General features: G+C 42.3%; 1 protein-coding gene across 2 annotated transcripts in view; it reads left to right on the plus strand.

The window, feature by feature from the left end:
- Positions 1–16,840, plus strand: part of LOC138265300 (cytochrome P450 2J6-like) — a 52,477-nt gene extending 35,637 nt beyond the window's left edge. Inside the window, exons 6-9 of one of the 2 annotated variants that reach the window (XM_069212906.1) lie at positions 941–1,082; positions 2,385–2,572; positions 4,176–4,317; positions 16,465–16,840. In XM_069212906.1, the coding sequence (XP_069069007.1) occupies positions 941–1,082; positions 2,385–2,572; positions 4,176–4,317; positions 16,465–16,643 (651 nt within the window). In that variant the 3' untranslated portion in view covers positions 16,644–16,840. The remainder of the gene's footprint in view (positions 1–940; positions 1,083–2,384; positions 2,573–4,175; positions 4,318–16,464) is intronic. The other variant, XM_069212907.1, reaches the window with a different exon arrangement.
- Positions 16,841–18,739: the final 1,899 nt, after the last annotated feature.

Raw genomic sequence — 18,739 nt, forward strand, 5'->3', positions numbered from 1 at the left:
GGAGCAACTCAGAGATTCTGGAATTTTGGATTAGTGTTGGGACCACTTTCTTTCATCAAGAAACACTACTGGAAGTAAGTATAAAAGTGTTACATCGTGGACGGCCGGAACTATTGACTTTGTTTTGGTCCAGCTTGTTTGTTTTTTTAACCCTTTGAGTACTATTTGCTCCTAAATCCTAGTTTTGCAGTCTCTGGCTACCTACATTAGATTACAATCTCTGGCTACCTACATTAGATTTTTGTCGTTTTGGTGTCATTTTAAAGACAAAAATATTTCCGCTTTTTATAAATTGGTGTTGGATTTATATTGTATAATATATTGATGCTTCACACACCTGTCTCCTAATTTAAGCCTACCTGCTTGCTGCCGGCTACCAGGGGTTGATGAAGGGATTAAATTACAGAGACCTTGACTGTACCTTATCTTGTGATTGTGGCCATATTACTAGTGGTGGGTACCTACCAAACCCTACTAATAAACCACCTTCCAATACAGCCCCAGTAAGTCAACAAAACCCTAATGCAGAAATCCTTTCACAGCTTTCCAAAGGAAGTGAAAGGCAATAAATGTGGCACTTCATGGAACAAAGGGATGGCTAAGTACATCGTCCCTTCATTGATACTATTATCCTTTCTTCCTTTTCCTCTTTCTTATCTGCAACTAAGTAGTTCCATTCCTGTTTTTAGAGGGAGATACTGCTCTTACCCTGAACTTACCCACTGTTATCCATACCTACAATAAAATGAAATCTGCAATCTATGTAAATCAATTCTGCAATTCAAAGTATTAATTTCCATCAATTCCATTTTATGACGTATACTAGAGTGCTTTACATCATCAATCAGTCCACGACGTGTTAATGTGATGTCTTCAACATAGGCTGTTCCAGTTTCAATATTTCACATTTGCTGACTTTGCAGATTAATGTTCCATTTAGGAATCTCATGATGTTGCCTCCACATTTGATGAGAATAACATGGTCCGCCTTGCAGTTGATTTCTTTTCAGCTGGGATAGAGACCACCACCAACACCCTACTATGGGCATTCCTCTACATGGTGAAACAACCAGAAATCCAAGGTGAGGGCTAAGATGGGTACTTTAGAAAATATTTTGCACCATATGTGGTAGGAATTCAAAAGTCTAAGGAATTGGTGTGTTTAGTAGATTAGCAAAAGGAATGAAATAATCTTTTTGGGTTGTACAATATTCCTCTTAGAGATGAACGTTTATTTACAGTTTTAACACAATGTATGAGGCCTGTCAAACCCACTCAAAACAAGAGCTGTTTGCAGAAAGTAATTCAGAGAATGTATACGCGAACAGTCAATGATGTTAATTCATCAAAATGCCATGGTCAACAACAATCACTTCACAGTTCTGCCCCATTTCTTGTGAGGAGGCAATCTCCAGTGAGATGGCTTAGGGCCCAGGAGTTTCCTTGTCTTCCTGTTTCCTGATGAGGCAGCCACTTACACAGGCCGAAAGGTGTCAACATCTTCAGAAAGACTCCAAAAGAAGTGAACCGATTGAGAATAGGTTTAGCCAGGTAGAGAGGAGGCCTTTTGTCCCAAGATCATTGGCTTAGGATGAACTAACTTTAGGTGAAATTGACAACCATAGGATTGGTCACAACCACCTCAGTATAAATTGTGGCAGCTACAAGGATCCATACACATTACGGATTGTTTTTGTATTTTCTGCTTGTGTCCCTTTTGTGTCATGAGGTTTGGTGATGGTGTTGTAGCATAACTTAAATATATAATTATTGTGCTGAATAAATGCATGTCCAGTGAAAATTGATGGTGTCATTGTTGAGAAGTAATTGTTGATCTGCCTCCCCTCTATATTTTGTGTTTATTTCTGTTAGCCCAGGAAAAAGAGGTTACATGGGCATTAACCGTATTTAGTTTACTATTGTAAGAAAGACAGACAAGGGTTGTTGTTTCAAAGCTTTTTATAAATGATTAAAGGCAAATCATATAGAACCTGCTATACATATAACAAATAGCAATGCGTACAGATCATACAAGCAAGGAACTCTTCACAGTTCTAAACAAAATACGGTACAGACTTGCCTTAGTCTCCTGTTCAAAGAAATCTACACATTCTTTTACAGGACTTCTAACAATTAGGTTCATACATTCTACATCAATACATGAGTCTCAGATTTATATTTACATTTATATGTTTTCTTGTGTGTAATTAAGTTCGGTGGTTTGAATTGAACTGAGAAGTGTTGAGTTGCACTGAGTTGAGCTGAAATGGGATGGGTTGAGGGACCGGATGGGCTTACATTGTCAACTATCTTGCAAAAACTTTTTTACTTGTAGGCATTAATGAACTAAATGTAACCAATTCCCTGTACACATCTCTCTCCAGAAAAAGTTCAAATGGAGCTAGACGCTGTTATTGGAGAGTCCCTGGTGTTTCACTATGAGGACCGGAAGAGGCTTCCCTACACCAATGCCGTGATCCATGAGATACAGCGCATGAGCAACGTTATATCCATCGGTCTTTTTAGGGAGACTGTGAAGGTGACATCATTGCAGGGATTCAACATTGAGAAGGTACTTATGCACCAGTATTGAGAGATTATTTAGCATTATTGAGAGAGAAAGCCCCTGATTACGACCTTGGACAATGGGATACTCCGTCACAAATGTGATGGATGTCCCGCATGCAGTTTTACAAGTCCCATAAGACATAATGGAACTTGTAATACAGCAGACAAGATATCTGTCATGTTTGTGACGGAGTATCCCATCCGCCAAGGTCATAATCAGGCTCAAAGTGTAAATCAGACAGAGCAGGGTTATCATCTGACAATGCATTATTGTGACATAAGGTACATAGCATTGACTATAAAGTTCACCATGAGGCAAGGTGCAAATGCACTAATATTATGGCACATGGTGTAAAGCTAATACTTTGAGTGTCTATCGATAAACAAGGTAGTCCTGCTATCATTGTGAGCCAGGATATTGAGCAAAGAGTGAAGGGTCCTTCTAATGAAAAGCAACATATTCATCAGTATTATGAGGTGGTGCAATAGCAGACACTGCAAGTTTTACCATTAGTTACCTGCAAGACACCCTCAAACATGAGGTAGAATATGAAATGGCCATTTACATTTTTTGTTAGAATTTGCTCATCTAAATTAAGGGAAGAGAGGCAGGTGACTATGAACCCGTGGGTTGGAGAAATCAGCAATTTTGTGCCCAAAAATTTTATTTAAGTGATGAAACAAATTAATATTCTTATCTGGCATCTGGGACTCACCTTAGATTACAGAGACTTGTACATGAACATCTGAAACAGCTCTTATCTATTCTCCAAATGAGTTTCTTTACAATCTTAATTTCCTTCTAGTATACTATCTGCATACTTTTTCATGATGTCATACCATGTCATCTCTGTTCTGCCACCTCTTTTTCAATTAATATTTCCTGTGGGACCTTGAAGGCCCCTTATGTTACTAAGAAGTGCCATCAAATCAAATGCATTTTCTACTGTGGCATTCAAATCTCTCACATTTGTGTTAACTGAACCCTATACAACCCAAACAATCGTTCCCGAGAGTATCTGGCCATAACTTTTCTGAATCAACTCTAAGCCATCTCCACACTCTTACTTGCTCTATGTCTGGAATGTTGATAAGAGTATCCTGTAGGAAATATTGTCCAGCAAGTCAGCTGGAGCTGTCAAAGGGCTAAATCCATCAAACAGATGGCCTTTAAAAAGTAGATCATAGTAGACATATTGGTCTATTTCCTGAGGGGCTCTACCTGGCTTCTCAAAGATTATGAATTCCCCTTGGACAACTATCAATTTTGATGTGCCTTCCCAATGTTTAAATTGATCAAGTGTTACCTCTGAGAATTTTCCTTTGTCATTCCCCAGAGATTTTATGACTCCACGGTCACTTGAAAACCAAACTCTCAAAGAACATTGTTAAACTCAATAAAATGACTGCATGGGTGTTGGAGACTGGAAAGATTAAGACACCTGTCCCACTCCCACCTTCTTAGAACAGAGTTTAGAGCACTGACACCCACCTTGGGCAGAGTTGTGCTGTATGAAAATGTGAAGTAATAAATATTTAAATAATTTAAATATTAGGACCATCTTTTACCTTTAATTGTAATCCAATAACCAGTTTTTCTCTTGTAGGGTTCCCTCATCATACCTAATCTTTCCTCTTCTCTGTTTGATCCTGACCACTGGGAGACACCTCAACAGTTCAATCCAGGACATTTCCTTGACAAAGAAGGGAAGTTCATGAACAAGGAGGCCTTCTTGCCCTTTTCTGCAGGTACGCTTATTCAGGGTGTATGGGATTTAGGGCCCGGTTTAGAGTTTGGCAGACAGAGTAATGTCTGTCAGCATATTGGAGGACATTATCTCCTTCATCTTGATGGTACTTCATCTGGCGTATTTAGAGAAGACTGCTAGCCAAGCAGTCATCTCTGTACTTTGAAGGCAAATTACATTACGGCGGTTCCTTTCAATGTATGAAACTTTGGTGGATGGCTGCCTCCAGTTTTGACAGCTGTCTACCAAACATTCAAAGTATTTTAGTTTTTTTTCAGAAACAAACTACCAAGCAGGAATTTGTTTCCCAAAAGCAAAAATATAATCTCAACCACACCATGGGAGTTTTCTCCAGGGTGTGCAAGTCATCATTGTTTTTTTCCTGTCCTTGTGGCAGCCAGGAAAAAAAGTCATTACACCATCCTCCCTGAATAGGGTGAATGACATAATGTTCTTCCTCCATCAAATTGTACTTCATTGGGTCGTTTTCCATCAGTTGAGCCAACAGGACTCCATAGATGGAATACTTAAGGTCCAAGGTTCTCTAACTGATCTGGGCAAATTGTAGGTTTGGCAGGCAGGGTACGCCATCTCATTTGCGATGGAGTATCCTTTTGCCTAAATCTAAATTAGTCACCTAATATGTTATGCTCAAGTAATGCCATTCTCCTCCTCCTTGTACCAACTTGAGGTCTCTCTGCCTTGTGTTGGCATTGGCAATTTAGATTTGAAACAAATACTTCTCCATGACTAGTTTGAGGTTTTAGTTTTTCTTCTAAACTAAATACAGTCAGAGGTGAGTGATACATGTGATATCAACGGAAAGTTCTCCATATCTTGTTCTAGTAAAATACATAACAATTTTCAGGGAAAGTAAAACATAACTGATAGTGACCCTCTACTTGTATTTTGGAGTTGATCTGAGAAGATATGTATGGATTGGGGCTGTCTTGTGCAGGAGCAGATTTAAGTCCTGGTCCAAGGTGGAAAGAGTATGCATTTGTTTTAAAATGCTCCATTAAATGTTATTGCTCCTTGGTAGTTAAGGTTGATATCACACCTCTTAGGAAATTCCATTCTTGTGATGTTGTCCCTTTTGCTTATACATTTGTCTGAAGAGTCCTTTCCTTCCAGCTAGACTCCTGCAATATAAGTTCTACATACATACTAGCATGCAGAGTTCTCCTTGGGCAGGTTCTCCTGTAGGGGAGCGATCACACAAAAAAACACCTTCACCCTTACACTGTCCTGAGCCATTCATCATCAACACAAGCTTTATTCTGTCACATTTAACCATCAAAGCAAACTAACATCGCAACAGGTAAAATAGTAGTGTACATAATAAATACACAGGTAAAAGATATAAAAAGAAAAGGAAGACAACAATCATAAAGGGATAAAAAAATTAGTTAAAAGGACAAAGATACATGTATTCCTTGACATGCTGCCACTAAGTACTGTCTAACCGCCTTAATAAAAGAGGGGGACTGTCTCTCATCAGCATCCTGGGTACAGCTTACAATATCTCGTATTGCTTTTTACCATCAGCCGGGGGGAAATCACGATAGCATAAGATTTATATATATAATAAATGAATAAATAAATTAAAAGCAATAATCAATTGGGAGCAAATTGTTTTGGTTTTAAAACAAACAGGTACGTATGTACAATGCGGCCGCAAGGAACTTGCTGACCGCACATATTAAAAAAGTAGAGCCATCCCTCATCAGCATCCTTAAAGCAACTTTACAGTGTCTCAGGCCCATGTTCCTGCAAACTGGACGAATCCATTTCCGCCATGCAATCCCATAGGCTGGGCAAATAAACATAAAATGTACTATAGTTTTCGAAATACAATTGCAGCTGGGGCATACATCTGTTGTCAAAGCAGGTCGCCAGGTACTAGTAAAAGACATCAGAGGTAAACACCCATACCTAAAACAGGCAAACAAACTTTTGGATAATAAGTCAGAAATCAGATCCAAGAAAGGCTCAAAGTGAGGATACCACTTGAAGTCAAGAAATTGTGATGTCAGTCAACCGTGCGACGTGCATACCAAGTAATTTTCCCTAACATAGGACCAGTAGACTGATTTCAGATGTTTCTTCTGGGCGGTCCCTAGATTATTAGGGTGGCTCCAAAAGTCCCTAAGACCCAAAATATGGAACCACCTCGAAGCATGCTTGAGCCAGGGGCTAGAGAGTGCCTTTGATCTACCTAAAATGTCTTGTAGAGATTCCTTATATACAGCTAACTCAGGGGTAGTCCAGATGCACACCCAGAAGAGTAAAGGTCTTAAGGCTATTACATCAGAAATGCAGGGGAACCCAAGATCTAAAAAAAACTGGGATCAATGGAGTGTTACGAGGGCATGCAAGAAGAGCTCTTGTAAAATTATTTTCCCCTACAGATAATTTGCTAGCATTGGAAAAGCCCCAGACCTCAGCACCATAAGACGCAGCACCTGGGCCCCCCCCCGATATCTATTCGATCGGTAAGTTCGCCCTGGTTGCCCCATCTCATTCGTGCATAGGTGTTTTCATGCATTCTTCAAATTAGGTATACTAAGTTCTCTGGGATACCAATTTTATACAAGACTTCCCATAATCTCCCTCTGGCGACCAGATCGAAGGCAGATCTCAAATCCACAAAGGCAACATACAAGGTTTGTTTTGCTAGAATGACATATTTCCAAAATAAAAGGGAGAGCCTAAAGACCTGATCCATTGTACTAATCCTGGAACGAAAACCAGCCTGAAGTGGGGATAATACCTGATTGTCCTGAACCCATTCCATAAGCCTATCTAAGACTTGCTTAGCAAAAAATGTTTGCAAATTGTCGATGAGACTAATTGGTCTCTAGTTAGCGGGTAAACCCACATCACCCTTTTTATATACTGTATGGGGATAATTTCCACCCAAACCACGTTTCCAGGATAGGACCTCCTGCTGCTATAGCGTTTGACAATGTATTTATATACCACGCCCAAATGACGGGTTCAGATTTAAACAAGTCCCCCGTTATCTTGTCGGGCCGGGTGCCTTTGCCGATCTTAAGGAATTGATAGCGGCTGTGGTTTCAGCCATTGAAAAGACAATGTCCTCTGCAGAACCATCAGCGGATATTCTATAGTCATTGACCCCATTGCACAATTGATCCTGGGATGAAGGCATGAGGTCCTGTTGTACAGGTAAGGCATAGAGCTCGGAAAAGTGGGCCACCCATCTTTCGGGCTGGATGTGCATACTAAAAGTATTGTTGCCCCCTCTATGTCTAGCAGCCGACAGCCTCCAAAAAGACCTATTATCTTGGTTCTTGATTGCATCCAGCATCCTCTGCCAAATATCATGTTCCCAATCTTTCTTGGCTAGTTCCAAGGCCTTGTTATACTTAAGTCTAGCATTCCTAACCCACCCCCCCCCCCCCCGGGAGTGCATTTCGAGGGAAGATTTTAGATTAAGCTTCGCATGAATACAGTCCTTATTAAACCATTTCCTTGATTGAGTATAATCGGGGGAGTGCCTAGACGTGATTTCCTTGTAAAAAATGCCCTGTAGGATGCTTGCCATTTCTGCATGGATACTTAAAATTGGAATGTTACCAGCCTCTTGCTCATCAAAACTAGAGAAGAGCTTTACAAAGGATGAGTAGAGTTCCTTAACCAAGTATGGGTTTGACATTACTTTTGGCCAGCTGACGCGGGTTTGTCTATGATTCAAAAGGGGACTCGGAACGTCAGCTGTCTCAGAGTTCTGAACTCTCCTAAACACATGACTGGTTAAAGTAAGACTTAGAGGGTTGTGATCACTATGGCGGGGTTCTACCTTCATATCTAGAGTACTTGACCAAAGCCTAATATCCACTAGGAAATAGTCGATGATGCTTGAAGAGGGTCCTCGCTTAAAAGTGGGGGCAAGATTTGATTTGAGCCATTCATTCCTTGAGGAGCAGAAATGGAGGAATTGTGACCCAAATTTCAAGAAGTGTGACTAATGCCTCACACTCTTTCTGATTTGCTTTAGGGTGGGGCTGGGGGAGTTCCAATTTTACACAGAGGAGCAGCTAATAGCCATGTCCCCTAGTTTGTCTAAATGCGGGTTGGGTGGGGATTGGTCAACATTCCCCGCCTTTCTCGAGGTTTTTTTAATACTACTGAGGGAATACTGATACCACTGGTCAGTTTTCCACTGTGCAACATTTCTCCTGCACTCTAGAGGCTGGAATGAGGGATAACTGGTAATCCCAAATGTTTCAACTGAAAAGTTGGAATATTGCAATTTTTCATGACACAAAATCCATGGGGGCATAAGCTGTGTAATACATGTTATTGAAGTTGCTATAGAGAGTACGTACCTAGTGACAGCAAAAGCAGTTCACATTTTCCCTTTTCTCTTCTCACATTTCATGTGCCACGTTTCTAGTGCAGTACTGTTCCTGTTACAGCCTCACTTCTCAACTCTGAAGTTCTGTTTGCAACACTTTTTTACTCAAATATTCACTCAAGACTCAGGCGGTCTGAATTGATTGTGAAGATTTGAACATGTAACTTAAAGATGTTTGCAAAGTTTAAAAAAGGTAGATGGTTAAAATATATATCTGTAAGAAGGTTTTTGGTGGAGAAAAGCACAGCAAGAGGACTATTTCCCACTAAAAATGTTTTTGAGAAAATCCCTGAGATGGCCAGGCAAGGAAACCAAAGCACAAAGCAGCTCTCCCAAGTACCACGCGTCAGGGGTTAGACCATCGCATTTTAGTACTGGTGACCACATTACCACACTGCTTTACAGACAGTGCACATTCTGAGACCAAGACCAATACCGTAACACTGTTCACGCCAGGCTGACCGTTGGGAATGTCGTAATATGATGTTCCCACTGGTCAGCCCGGTGGGAAGATCGTAATACAACTGGTGGGGGAGTGCCACCGGTATGATGGCAGCATCCTCTCCGCAGGGTTGTTGGTCCCACGGTGGGACCACCAAAGTCATTATGAGGCCCCAAGTCTAATACCTCAGTGTTAAAAATGGGGTCTCTGGTTGGCAGTCTGTTTGCACCCTGTCCAAGTAGGGACCCTCTCTCTAGTCAGGATGATGGAGATACCCAGATCAGATAACCCCTGCACATCTCCCTGCTAGCTTGGCACAAGCAGTCAGGCTTATCCGAGAAGCAAGGTGTACAGCATTTGCACATAATGCACAGTAAAAACACTACAAAAGGACACCTCACCAGTTTTAGAATATTAGCCAATACTTACCTGTAGAAAACAAGATCAAAACGAGAAAAATCCATCATACAGTAATAAAGATATGAGTTTTGCAGGAATTACTTGAAATACAGTTCCCTGAAGTTGATAGATCCGTCTGGGGCTATCATGGTGTCGTGAACAACAAATCCAACAGTTCAGGCTGGCCGCAGAGTCGCAGGCCAACTACAGTGTTGGGAAGACCCTCAAACAGTACCTTGGAATTGCCGGGCGTAGTGATCCTCACAATGAGATCCAGAGTGTGGTGTCGCTGGCGTTGCAGGCATTGGGTCCGGAGGTCGGTGTGGGGGACATCGGGCTGTTTAAGTCACAGACATTGCAGATCAAACTCCAGGCTCATGACGAAGTCAGGAGCACTGGCATTGATGGCATTAGAGCTGCAGTGAGAAGCGGTTCCATGCGACGCGTGGTGCCCACAGGTCACAATGCAGACAGTGGCTCGGAGATGGTGTACTGTGGCGTCGGTGAGACCAGGTCTGTGGTGTGAAGTGGGGCAGTGCGGCATGCCGTGTCTCCAGTTCACTGTGCAGGCACCAGCAGCGTTGTTGAAGTGCTGTTGTCCGTAGGCCCTACGGAGGCAGCATGTGGCGGGCTCTGTGTTGTGCCACGGGCTGCGGTGCAGCCAGGAGCATCTTTTGATGATGCTGGAGTTGATGGCACTGGCGTTAGTGGACCGGGGCTGCCGTGCGGGAAGGGACGGTGCGTTGTGTACCTCATGAGCAAACTCCTCAGGCCAGGGTACAGGCAACAGCGTCAGTGTCAGCGTGGAGCACTGTTGTTGGGGATGCCAAGACTGTGGTGTGAGTAAGGCAATACGGAGTGCTGCGCCCACAGGTCACGGTGCGAGCAGCAGCTCAAGTGACGGCATTAGGTGGCGGGGTCAGGGAGACCAGGATTTCTGTGTGACGTGGGGCACAGCTCTGCATTGTCAGGTCACAGTGCAGGCAGCAGCGTCATTGACAGTGTTGAGGTGGGTTTTCTTCTGTTTCAGCACAAAACACACAGTTCCCAGTGCTCTAGGCAGATGAAGCTGAAGTCTTTGGTATTCCTGAGACTTCCAACAGGAAGCAAGCTCCAGTCCAAGTCCTTGGAGAAACTTATCAAATAGGATACACAGTAAAGTCCAGTCTTTGTCCTCTTTAAGGCACAAACAGAAACTGCAGGCTACCCCAGAACAACACACACAGCAAAGGGACAGTAGTCCTCCTCCAGTTCTTCAGCTCTCCTTGGCAGTGGTTCCTCTTGATCCAGAAGTGTTTTTCAAATCTGTAGTTTTGAGTCCACTACTTATAACCCTTTCTGCCTTTGAAGTAGGCAAACTTCAAAGGAAAGTCTCTGTTGTTGACAAGATCCTGCCTTGCCCAAGCTTGGACCCGGGCATACTTCAGGGGGCCGGATACCTCATTGTGTGAGGACAGGCACAGCCCTTTCAGGTGCAGGTGTCAGCTCTTCCCTCCCCACTCTAGCCCAGATGACTCATCAAGATATGCAGGCTACACCCCAGCTCCCTTTGTGTCACTGTCTAGAGGGAATCCACAAAGAGCCCAACTGTCAGTGTGACCCAGAGGTGGATTCCACAGGTAGGCAGAGGCACAGAATGGTTGAGCAAGAAAATGGGCACTTTATCAAAGTGGCATTTTCAAACAGCCAATCTAAAAACCAACTCAACCAAACTCCAGATATCTATCTGTTCCCAAAGGGAAACTACACTTAAAATATCAATAGGGGCATTCCCTATGTTAACCTATGGGAGAGATAGGCCTTACAATAGTGAAAAACAAACTTGGCAGTAGTTCACTATCAGGACATGTATAACTCATCAGTACATGTGCTACATTATAAATACACTGCACCCTGCCCATTGGACAACCTAGGGCCCACCTTAGGGGAGTTTTACATGTACAAAAAGGGAAGATGTGGACCTGGCAAGTGTGTACACTTGCCAAGTCAAATTAGTAGTGCAAGACTACACACACAGACACTGCAGTGGCAGGTCTGAGACATGGTTACAGGGCTACTCGTTTGGGTGGCACAACCAGTGCTGCAGGCCATCTAGTAGCATTTTATTTACAGGCCCTAGGCACACATGGTGCACTTTACTAGGGATTTACTAGTAAATCAAAGTATGCCAGTCATGGAAAACGAATCACCAATACCACTTGCATAGGGAGCATTTGCACTTTAGCACTGATCAGCAGTGGTAGAGTGAGCAGAGACAATAAACCAGCAAAAACAGAGTCCAGCATACTATAAAAACAGGAGGTCAGAAGGCAAGAAAACAGGGAAAACATGCCAAAAGATGCCAGGTCCAACATTCAGCATAGAGTATGGTTGGAAAATAACAAGTAAGCATTTCAGTCAATACCTAAGGAGACAATGGAAATTAAATGAACATGGAGAAAGTCACCATAAATAGTGACTAAGTGCAAAAGATTCACCACAGTCTTTGGTCATCAACATGAAGGAAAAATGATCAAGTGTCCATGGGGTCAGTGCAAGGGCTTGGGGATCAAGCCAGGCATAGGGAAAAGAACGGCAAATCAGGATCCAAGAAAGACTTGCAAGTAGCAAAGCCAAGATGCATTGTATGGAATGGCCCTCAGTCCGCCGAGGCATGATAAGTTAAAAGGTACAAAGGTCTATATTTATACTTTTTGACGCAAACCAGCACCGGCGCTGGTTTGCGCCAAAAAATGTACCGCCGCTAATGCCATTCCAATGCGCCAGGCGGGCGCCTTATTTATGGAATGACGTTAGCCGGCGCTGCAGGCTGGTCAGGGTAAAAAAAAATTACTCTAACCAGGCAGCGCCGGCGTAGGGGAAAATGGGGGTTGTGCATCAAAAAATGGTGCAAGTCAGGTTAGAGTAAAAAATCATGACTCTAAACGGACTTGCGCCATTTTTTGACACAAAACCCCCATGGAAATGACTCCTGTCTTAGCAAAGACAGGAGTCATGCCCCCCTGCCCAATGACCATGCCCAGGGGACCTCTGTCCCCTGGGCATGGCTATTGGGCACAGTGGCATGTAGGGGGCCCCAAGTTAGGCACCCCTATGCCACAATTTTGTTTTTTTAAATACTTACCTAAACTTACCTGTACTTACCCGGGATGGGTCCCCCAATCCATGGGTGTCCTCCAGGGGTGGGTGGGGGTGTCCCTGGGGGCAGGGAAGGGCACCTGTGAACTGCTTCCATGGTCTGAGACCATGGACATGAGCCCACAGGTTCCTTAACGCCTGCCCTCACCCAGGCGTTAAAAACAGGCACACAGCAGGCTGGGCGCCGTTTTTTAAGGCCCGCCCCCTCGTGTGAGTCAAAATGACGTGGGAGTATAAATAAGGCACACAGGCCTTAAAGTCATTTTTTGGACGGGAACGCCTACCTTGCATGTCATTAACGCAAGGCAGTTTCCCGCATCCAGAAAATGACGCACACTGAGGAATTTTGACGTTCACGGGGTCGGGTGTCATAGCATAAATATGGTGCAAGGTTTGCGCCAAATGTGCGCCAAAAATTTTTATGCACATTCGGCGCAAATAGAGTATAAATATGCCTCAAAGTGTTCAGATTCACTGAAAAGTTCTCACACATGTTGAATATTTGAACATCACCACTGAGTTCTCATCACTGTCATGGGAAAGGGGTCCATCTTCTCCTCCTGAACCAATTTAATAACAAATTAGTTTGTCCATAGTTCTTCCTTGTAGTCTGTCCAAGGACACAGAGCGCAAAGCAACAGGGCATTTGATTTCCAAGCAATATGTTCAGTGAGAACGAAATTATGAAACATAAAACTAACATTTCATGCAAATGGAACCTGAAAGAAATGTAACGTCAACAAGGGAAAAGGGTGTCTTCTCACAAATTCTAAATTATCATAGGCCAAGCATTCTCCTGTGGCTAAGCTCAGCAATAGACTTAAATTGAACATTATAATAACCAAAATCAAACCAGTTAAGATCAGATTCAGATAATTGTCATTAAGAAAATGTTCACATTCAAGTTCAAATACGTTTGTAGAGAAAGAAATAACTTTTAAAATCACACTTGTAACTATGCCCATGAACTACATTGACCCACAATACATAGATGGCACTTAAGGGTTAAACTTTTAGGGGCATATTTAGAGCCCCTAGCGCCTCCTTGCACCCCATTAGCGTAATTTTTTTACGCTAATGTGGCCCAACGAGGACAAAATCCCCGCGCCATATTTACAAAGTGGTGCAATGTGTGCATTGTGCCACTTTGTAACCATTAGCGCTAAACTATGCCTGCGCCAGGTATAATGTATGCAAAAGGGGTGTTCCCCAGTACGGGGGTCCGAACAAATGGCGCAAAGAAATCCAAGAAATTTCCTTGCGTCATTTTTTTCGGCACTTTTAACACCAGCTCAGAACAGGTGTTAGAAGGAGGCCCACCACTGATTACAAAGGGCCTCAAAGAACTTTGCAGGATTAGCGTCCAAATTTTTGACACTAATCCTGCAAAGCTGCAGACTAGCATCAAACATTCTGATGCTAGTCCCCTAACTACCGGCATGGTGCACCGTATTTTAAATTATGGCGCACACATGGTGGCGTTAGGGGGCGCTAAGGGGTGCAAGAAAAGTTGTGCTGCACTGTGTGCAGCTCCACTTTTCTTAAGTATGCCCCTTAGTCTCATTATCATTTTAATAGAAACTGTTAGCTAACACTTGAAGGCGTCAGAAAATCTCAAAACAAATTTCTATGTATTTAATTTTAATACTATACCACAACGCCTCCGACATACTAACTCGAATAAGTGCACATTAAAAAAGGTGCACTGCACACTTAAAATTAAGAATAAACTCAAATTAGAGTATTTGGCAGTAAATGCAATCTTTTACAAGAACTAGATTAGTTAATGGGACCAATGCAGATCTCCCTGCACATTTATAACCTGAAAGTAAAGTAAATAAATCGTGGTTGACGTGAGAGTGGGGGGAGGCGAAGTTACTGAGGGCCAGATGTAGCGAAGGTTTTTCCCCATTCTGTGTCTATGGGAAAAAGTGTTCGGACATATGGCCCTGTTCCGTATTTATAGTACTACGAGGTCCCAGTCTGTGACTGATGGCACAATGAATATGCAAATGTGTTTTTTTTTTTTTTATGTTAAATGCTGCATGTAATATATTGCAATAAAATGAGCAAAAAAGTACTGATTCATAAAAAAGCATGGGTGGAATATGCAGTCTTTTACTTTGTGAAATTTCACTTGGTTGGTATTATTTTTTCAAATGTCCGTGTGTGTCAATAAAATGCAGAATTGCGCCCTTTTTGGTGCAGTGGAGAATAGTAGCTTGTGAATTTATAGTGCTATGAGGTCCCAGCTTGCGACTGAGAAAGTACTGTGACTATGCAAGTCATTATTTTGAAAATGTATTGCACACAGAATAAAATGTGTCACTGCAATTGTCACACAATTGCTGTAGACTGTCACTCATAAGTACCCTGATACATTGCAAATGTCACACATAAGCAGTGTGAAAACTTGGCGGCTATGATTATTTTACAGTGACAACTTCAGTTAATGCCTTCCCCGCAGATCTCTATGTGCATTTATTACCAGAAGGTAAAGGAACTGAATGTGGTTGACGCTGGGATGGTGGGTGGTACTGACTTCTGTATTTATACTGCTACGAGGTTCCCTCATGTGACTGAAGGCACAGTGAATATGCAAATGAGTTCTTTAAAATTAGATTGAAGACAGCATATGATAAACTGCAATAACATGAGCAAAAAATGTCTGTTTCCTAAAATAAAATACGTGGAAAATGCATTCTTTTACTCTGGAAACCTCACTGGGTTAATGCCACCTCTGCTGGTGTCTGTGTGTGTTGACAGAAAATCACAGAAGTGCATCTTGTTTGCGAAGTGGGGAATAATGACTTCTGTATTCATAGCGCTACGCACTGTGTCTATGCAAATCATTATTGTGAAATTGTACTACCCATAGAGTAAAAAAATTGCCCCTGGAAGTCTCACGCATTTGCTGTGAAATGTCACTCATAAGTACACTCAGACCATGGAAATGTCACACATAAGCAAGGTGAAAGCTTGACAGCCATGACAAAGGGGCCTATTTATCAAAATTTGAAGCAACACAGGATGGCAAGCAAAGTTGCTGCGCTGTGTTACATGAAGGGGAAAGCACAAGAATACCATATCTACTAAGATATGGAGCTCTTTATGTCTTTCTCTGCACTGGTGTACTTGAGGCTGTCTAGAGCTAACACGGACACCCTTCCAACATGGTGTAAAGGTGCCTGCATTAAGAGCAGGATTGTTTTTGTGTAGGAAGGCAGACCTTCCTGCACAAAAACAATCCTTTGAGGCATATCACCCTTACCATGTGTGCTGCAGAATGCAGCACACACGGAAAAAGGAAGCAACAAGAAGAATTAAAGATATCGCTCCTGGTTATGCCTTTGTCAGGTAGGTGCACTATGTTGATGTAAACGCCCAGGCTCCACCCATGTAACATCTACCTGATGTAAAGTAGCAAAAGGCAGCGCTATGCGCTGCTTGATTTACTTTGTATTCATGAAAACATGCAAATAGACAACAAAAGTGATGCATCCTAATGCAAATTCAAAGGAAATCTACGGAAACAATCAACATGTAGAGCGATGCCCCCTTGCCTTCAAAGACATTATGAGAAGTTATTGCACTGCATAGAGAGATTCTGCTCTGCTTTTAAAGCTGTTTTGAGTTATTGCACTGTAGCCTCTCTCCTCTGCGCTCCCATGCATCAATCCCAACCCCACTTTGGGAGCATTCTTTCACCCACATTGTTGCAGATTTAGTAAACCTTGCACGTGGCTGTTGTAAGAGATGTGACTGTGTCTGTCGTCCTTTTGCAGGATCCCGGGTGTGTTTGGGGGAGCTGTTGGCCAGGATCGAGCTCTTCATCTTCTTCACAAGCCTCTTTAAGGCCTTCACATTCAAACTTCCCGAAGGGGTGAAGAATGTGAACATGGACCCTATTTTCAGGACTGTACTGCAGCCTCACCCATTTCAGATCTGTGCTGTACCCCGCTAGGTTGAGAGCTCCTTCACAGAAGAAAAGGACTATGATTCAAAATTGTTTTATATATACAGTATTAATGTCCTCCTGGTGCCATCTTATACCTAAAATAGCTGTATTTTAATTGAAGCACTTTCACTCTAACGCCAGCCATTTTATTTTGCCTAAGTAGTCAATGCTGCTGTAAAATAAATGCTTTTAGCCACTTTTAATGTTTTTACTAGACCTTTCATGTGTTAGAACCTCTAACTAAGCCAGGTCTTCTGAGAAACCTCTTCTAGCTTGTGCAACGGTGACTGGTCTTCCCCAGTCTGCATTGGAACTACAATCTTAAATCGGTCGGTACCTGAAAGTGATATGAAATACAGTACTCAGTTATAATGAGCTAGAGCATAGCAGGTCCACTACTCCAAAAAATATTGTCTTTTAAAACTCAGCTAGGGCAAATGGGCTCATATGCTTGCTAGGTCTCTACCAGGTATTCTGGTTTGTGGGATTATGACAAGAAAAGAACATACCTTAGACAAACAGCCACCCACCAAAAAATATGGTACCTGATGGACTTCAAAGGGACCCCTGGTATAGGCAACCACCCAAGAGGATATGTATCCATCCACTGCTGTTGCAACAGAAATACAGTACTTATTTAGATGATGCTACATGACCACAGGACCTGACGTTGAAAGAAAGATGACTGAAATCCCCAATAAATTGCCAATTACAAGAGATCCATGAAGAGACAACACGATCAGCAAGAAGTCTACAGCACAATATGAGGCACATTCACGACCCTCTGAGGATATATCATAAAGAAGAGGAAAGAGAGGTGTGGGATTAACACAGCGGCTTTGTCCTGCAGATTAAAGAAGGAATGAGAGATGGTCTCCGTAGTCAGAATGAGGACATTAAGACATCGCACACACCTAGGTCACTTCTCAGTTAGGTGTTGATTTATAAATTAGGTCTGGCTAAAGTCAGTCCTGTGTTTTATTCGTGTATGTTCATGTAATTCTTCTTATGAATTGATTGTTTTTAAATGCAATGTAGTAGTATATCATTCCACGTTTCTGTCATTGATTTGATGACTAGTACTTTGTGGCATCACTAAGATTGTTATTGGAAACTATAGCATTGCACCCAGCATATGGAAACTTGGAGCATAGAGGAGGGGATGCTTCTATCACTGGGCAGAGGAGAGCGTAGCAGTGTGGCACGTATTGTCAACATTTTCTATTTATTTATAAGTGTTTAGAGCTACTCACAGAAAGTTATGAAGAATACTTTCCCAAAGGAATGCATTGGTGTGTAGAGTGGAAAAAGGACAGGCCATAGCACATAGAGAGAAAGAGTGGGAAGTTATGCCAAGAGACAGGTAAAGGGGGAAAAAGGGGGGAGGAGGTGCTAAGTTTTCAGATAAACGAGGTATTCAAGGGAGGAGTGATCAAGCCTTCTTTTGAGGTCCATTCTTACCACTGAAGCACAACAAACCTATCCACCTGCTGTAAGAAATGTAAATCAATAACAAACAGCAATATTACCAAAAAGGCATCTGATGTGGGCACCTCCTTTCCCTCATTATCCTTAGTATGAGAGTGGAATCAGATGATGACGAATACTGTAATATGTATACAAAAGGAGCTTGCACATCTTGTATAAAATGTGTCCATTATTTCCCTATCACACTGCAGTTATCACATCTCTAGTCATCTGTAAACGAATGATGAAGTGTAATAAGGTATTACAATAGAGTTGTGATATTCTAATGCCTGTTGCCACAGCCAGCAGAGGTGGTGGAAAGCAGATGCATATTTATAGCTGCAGAATTGTACAAGAAAAAAATAAAACGAACATTTTTGTTTTCTTTCATAGGAGGAGGAGGGGAAAAAGTTTGGGGATGATCCTGTAAAAAGGGCCAGGTCCAAAATATATATATATATTTTTTTTTACGGGATCATCCCCAAACATTTTCCCCTCCTCCTATTTTTTCAGGCCTCTTTTTTTGGCTCTAGGACTCTGAGCACTTCATCACTGCTGATCAGTGCTAAAGTGCGGGTGCTGTCCCTTCTAAAGCTCGTATGATTGGCTTACACCTAATTGGCACATTTATTTTA

The sequence above is a fragment of the Pleurodeles waltl genome, chromosome 11 (assembly GCF_031143425.1).
Source record: "Pleurodeles waltl isolate 20211129_DDA chromosome 11, aPleWal1.hap1.20221129, whole genome shotgun sequence".
Taxonomy (NCBI): domain Eukaryota; kingdom Metazoa; phylum Chordata; class Amphibia; order Caudata; family Salamandridae; genus Pleurodeles; species Pleurodeles waltl.